This window comes from Cebus imitator, unplaced genomic scaffold (genome assembly GCF_001604975.1).
Source record: "Cebus imitator isolate Cc_AM_T3 unplaced genomic scaffold, Cebus_imitator-1.0 Scaffold385, whole genome shotgun sequence".
In the NCBI taxonomy this organism is placed as follows: Eukaryota; Metazoa; Chordata; class Mammalia; order Primates; family Cebidae; genus Cebus; species Cebus imitator.
In genome coordinates this window covers 1686003-1691422 of record NW_016107700.1, presented here as the reverse complement: position 1 = coordinate 1691422, position 5420 = coordinate 1686003, and the positions used below count along the sequence as shown (strand labels likewise).

Genomic DNA, 5420 nt, shown 5'->3' with positions numbered 1-5420 from the left:
AGCCATCAAACCACTATCCACAACAATTTCGACAGGCTGTTATAAGCAAGATGACATTGTTCTGTCGTGAGCTTCAAGACGTTAGTCAAAGCAGAGGATGGGGGAGAGACCTGATTTGACCCCAGCTCCTGTGAAAAGGATCTGAATGATTTAGTTGACCACAACCTGATGGGAACTAATCATGGGAGAGAAAGGCTCTGAAGCCCAGCAGTCTTAGGCTGCATTAACAATGTGTCGCGTCCAGACTGGAAAAAAATAATAGGCCTATTGTGCTGGCTTGGTCAGGCCATATCTGGAATCTTGCGTTGCTACACTGACAGACTGGAATCAGGCCAGGAGGGGGACCAGCCCAGCTTTAGCTCCCAGGCACTGGTGCTAAATGCTTCCTGTGCATTTTCTTGTTTCATCCCCAAAACAAATCTATTGGGGGGGGGGTCTCTATTTTTTTTTTTTTTTTAATGAAGTCTCGATCTGTTGCCAGGCTGGAGTGCAGTGGCGATCTCAGCTGAAACCTCCGACTCCCTGGTTCAATCAGCTCACTGCAACCTCCAACTGCCTGGTTCAAGCGATTCTCCTGCCTCGGCCTCCTGAGTAGCTGGGATTACAGGCATGCACCACCATGCCCAGCTAATTTTTTGTATCGTTAGTAGAGATGGAGTTTCACCATGTTGGCCAGGATGGTCTCCATCTCCTGACCTGGTGATTCGCCCGCCTCAGCCTCCCAAAGTGCTGGAATGACAGGTGTGAGCCACCCACCGTGACAGGCCTAGGTAGCTACTATTAATATCACCATTTTACACAGGGAGGTTAACTGAATTGTTGAGGGTCAGCCACACAGCTAGTAAGTAGAGGAGCCTAGAGCTTTTCCTAACGGGCTCCTGTGTGCTTGTACCTTAGCAGGGGAAGACTGAACATTCATTCACCCAACATAATGAATCAGGCCCTAAGCTAGTTAGTGGGGATGAAGGAGTGAAAAAGATGTGGTTCCTATCTGAGGAGCTCATTGTCTGTTGGGGGATACAGATCACTTGTGATAGAGTGTGATTCTGTGGGAGAGAAGGTTTGGGGGCTGGAAGGGATCATAGAGTGCACCTAGCTAACTGAGCCTGGAGAGGGGAAAAGAGAGAGAACAGTGTCATACAACTTGGAGTCATGGGACTCCCTTTCCTCAGTATTCACTGCCTCACTTTGACTCTCTTCTGCTCAGCAGTGGCTAAGAACTGTGTGTCCAGAGGGGATCTGCTAGGTGTATGAAGGAGCTTGGTGTGACCATGAGGCTGAAAGAACATCTCTTCTCCCTGCAATCAGAGATTTAGAGAAAGGAAAAGGAGGCTGACATTAAGAAGCACAGGAACCAGGTGGGTGGCCTTTGAGAGTTCCAGCAGCCCCTTCACTAATCAGAGACCTGGAAAGACTGGGGTGATGTTGACATAAGGGACTCACAGGTGGAATCAAAGACTGTTCTTTTCTGGCATCTGTGCCTGTCCTCTGTTCCAAACTAATGTCCTCCCATCTTCTTTTGAGGACCACATTTCTGGGCATTCACTTTTTCAAAACTTTCCCTGTTTCAACCCTCGGTGCCTCTGGAGCCTTGTGTCTCCCAGGGCTTCTTGTTGGGGAGACACATACACCCCATTCAGTCTTCCATAAGTTATGTTAAGAGGCATAGAACAGGGCTATTGAGAGCAACTGCTCTGGAATCAAACAAAAGCTTTCAGGCCTGCCTCTGTCACATAACAGTTGTTTCACTTCTCCAAGTTTCCCTTTCCTGTGCTGTAAAATGGGGATAATAATAGTACCACCCTCATTTGGTGGTTTTTGAGGGCCGAAAGAGATCAAATGAAGCATGGAGGAAGCTATCCATAAAAGGACACTGTTGTCCTAGTGTACTAGGGGGTGTAGCCCCGGCTTCTCTCCACTTGGGAGCTCCCTGACAGCCGGGGAAGCCACTGTCGCCTCATCTTTCTCCCCACTGCCCAGATGCCAAGGGCAGGAAGGGGGAATGCTGTGTCTTCGGGGACGAGAGAAAGGCATTGGAAGGGTGTCAGTCTACATCCTCTAGCCTTGAAGGAGAAGGAGACACGTCCTGACTCCAGATTTTAAAGTGGGCTTCAGAGAGCCCCTACCTTTCTTAGGCCTGGGGGTCAGAAGTCATGGGTGGTGGGCCTGACTCGGGGAGAGTCGGACCCTGGGGACTCGGGGACCTCGGGTAGATCACTCTCAGCCTGGGGCCTCGGTTTCCTCGTGCGTGTCTGGGAGGTCTCGCGGTCTGCTACTCATATTGCGAGGAGTCAGCGCAGGCGGATGCCGGTTCCGGGGTTTGGAGAACGTGGCTCGGTGGCAATAAGCCTCCAGGCACTGCGGGGGGGAGGCGGCCGACGGGATTGGCTGGAGGCGGGGCAGCGGGACTCGGGGATTGGCCAAACCGGAGAGGGCTGGGCCGAACTTTAGGAGGCGCGGAGGGGGCGTGCAGCAAAGTGTGTGCCTCGCCTGCCAGCCGGTTTTGCTCGCGCGCGGCGACCGTGGCTAAGGCGGCCACGACGCGAGCCTGGAAGGAGCGGCGGCCTGAGGGGCAGAGGAGCATCCCGGCGACCCGGCCCCAGGCGGCGTGGCCCGCGGGTCATGGCCAAAGGAGAAGGCGCCGAGAGCGGCTCTGCGGCTGGGCTGCTGCCCACCAGCATCCTCCAAGCCAGTGAACGTCCTGCCCAGGTGAAGGTGAGGGCCCGGCACCCAGCGTGGAGGGCGAGAAAAGGGGGTGGGCTGAAATGGGGATCGGGGGCGTAGGGGGATCGGCCTGGTCAAGGGACCCCTGTATAGCCGGGGACAGGAAGCCTGTGGGCCAGAGAGGGCCTGGGGGTGCCCGGGGGGCAGGGGGCGAGGGAGAAAGGCTTGGGCGCCGTCGCCCCCCTTTACTTACCCACATTCCACGCTCTGCGGAGGGGCTCTGCCAACTGCCCCTTGTGGTTCCCGGCTCTGCCTATCCGGTTTCGGTTCTTCGGTGCTGAGCGGCTGGGGTTTGCCGCCCCAAACGCCAGAGACGACCTTAGAAATCTGGGAAACTCCCCTTGGTTCCCCATCTCTCATCCCCTACCTCCCACCCCTAACTCTACCCCTCAATTCTGCTGTGAGGGCCGCTCATTCATAAGAACAAGAGCTCTGCTCTTAAAGGGGCCGCGTCCCTCAGGCATTTGTGTAAATGTGGGTGTTCGCGCGGGAACGAAGCTTTGCGCCTGGAGACCATTAACCCCATCCCCAGCCGTGGGCATCTATTGAAGGACGTAATAAAATCAGGCGGCCCCCTAGGAAGGGATCTCAGGCAATACATATCTTCGTGGGAAGTGATTGCCTTTTCCTTTTAATTTTATGAACTGATCCTTGGAAGGAGCTGGGTGAGCAATTATGCTGTTACTATGCATGAGTAATATCTACTTTCCCCGGGCAACCCAACCTCCCTAGTGCCCCACCCGGAGAGGGCCCAGGCCTGAACCTGGAGGCCTTTCCTCCCCTCCCCAAGCTTCTCTAGGAGCTCGGAGTTGGAGGGTGGTGGGACGGGAAGCTGGAGGATAGGACAGTTCCTGCCTGGGTCTGCCTGAAGCTCTGGCTGCCTATAGGGGTCAGAGATGCTCCGGGACAGGTGGAACAGCTGCGCCTGCAGTCAGCTGGGCCCCACAGCTCTCTAGAACTCTCACCAGGAGTAGGCAGGTGGGTCCTGCCTCTGAGCCAGGGCGGGAGCCTGGGCTGGGCTCAGGCGGCTCTTGGCAGCAAGCGGATTTTCAGGTTGTGGCAGCTGGTGCCGGGTGGGGACAGGTCCGCCGCTGGAGCATGCTCCTCCTGAAACTTGGAAAGGAGCAGTGGCTGAGGCCTTGGAAGGAGTTCTTTAGGGATGGTGGGCTGATAAGTTTCCTTAGATTCTCTAGGAGGGAGGTGGCTTAGGGGCAACTGTCAAACAAGTATGGATTCCCATTTTCCAGGTTCCTAAGATTGGAGAGCACCTTTCTCTTGCAGAAAGTGGGATCTCCTGGGTAGGAACAGGTCAAGGCAGAGTTGTTTGTTCTGGTAGAATTGGCTGGAGGGGTGGTCCTTCCTGTGGAACCTTGTAGGATGGAGGCCAGGATCTTGGGCCTCTTTTCATCTTCTCCTCCTCTTCCCAGAAGGAACCGAAAAAGAAGAAACAACAGTTGTCCGTGTGCAACAAGCTTTGCTATGCAGTTGGGGGAGCCCCCTACCAGGTGACAGGCTGTGCCCTGGGTTTCTTCCTTCAGATCTACCTATTGGATGTGGCTCAGGTGAGTGGTCTAAGCCTTTGAGGGCTCCTTCAGCGTCCTGAGGTGGGAAAGACTAGGCACCCTGGGTCAGTTCCCTCCATTTTCCCCATCTGTGAAATGGGACCAGAAATCACTACTTTGCTGCCTCTCAGAGTCAGTGGGCAAGAAATGAGAAGATCCTGGAAGGTATCCAGGAGGGGAGTTTTTCCACCCCAGAAGTCTTTGCTGGAAAGGCCTGGCTACTCCTCTTTGACTGGCAAGAGCAACAGAGCCTGAAGGGGTAGGCGGTAGAATGAGGGAGAATGGGGCCTGCTGGGGATGCTATTCTTGGAAGAGACTGGCACACTGTGTCCCTGGCTAGGAGATAGCTGGCTTGGCTCAGGGGCTGGTAGGTGTTGCCCGGCTCATGGATGAGATGCATCCCACCTTTACCTGAGGAACAGAGGGGCCCTCAGGTGCTAGGCTAAGTTAGAGTGCACCAGTACACAGGGTCTTTGACTGAGAGGGGTACTTAGGGTGAAACATGGCTATTCTGTGCATTGGGAAGCCTTGGCCAGAAGCCTGGCATCCTGAGAATTCGCCCTGTCTGGATGAGAGAGTGGGAGGCAGAATAGCCATGACAACCAGGGCTCCCGCACTGGCTGTCTTCTCTATGTAGCATCTAATTCGGCAAGCAGCACATCTTAGTTGTATCCATTTACAGAGCTGGGACGCTGAACTCCAGAAAGAACAAAAAACTTCAGGAGCTAATTTTTTAATAACTCTCATGGGCTGGGCCTTGAGTGGGGTGTAAATATGAGGAACCTGGAGTCAAAGTATAAACCTGTTGTAGTGGGTGTTAGAGCTGGGGTTGGGGGTCAGACTGGGGAGACTATGGTATAGGGAAGAATACCCACTTTCCAGAGCAAGAGCAATAGCAGGGCTTTGATGGATGAGAAGTCTGGAGAGTCTGTATTTAGGGCTTAGGGGGCTTGGGGGAAGGGGGTTAGCTTGAGTGGATAGTGACAAGTCCCTTTTTTAAAAGCATCTATAGCCGGGCGCGGTGGCTCACGCCTATAATCCCAGCACTTTGGGAGGCCGAGGCGGGTGGATCACGAGGTCAAGAGATCGAGACCATCCTGGTCAACACAGTGAAACCCCGTCTCTACTAAAAAT

At 54.3% G+C, this 5420-nt stretch overlaps 1 protein-coding gene across 4 annotated transcripts in view; it reads left to right on the top strand.

Moving 5' to 3' along the window:
* Positions 1–2447: 2447 nt before the first annotated feature.
* The window catches only part of MFSD2A (major facilitator superfamily domain containing 2A), a 14542-nt gene continuing 11569 nt past the window's right edge, over positions 2448–5420 (top strand). The window contains exons 1-2 of one of the 4 annotated variants that reach the window (XM_017507967.1): positions 2448–2715; positions 4152–4286. In XM_017507967.1, the coding sequence (XP_017363456.1) occupies positions 2623–2715; positions 4152–4286 (228 nt within the window). In that variant the 5' untranslated portion in view covers positions 2448–2622. The remainder of the gene's footprint in view (positions 2716–4151; positions 4287–5420) is intronic. The other 3 variants (XM_017507969.2, XM_037731163.1, XM_017507968.2) reach the window with 3 other exon arrangements.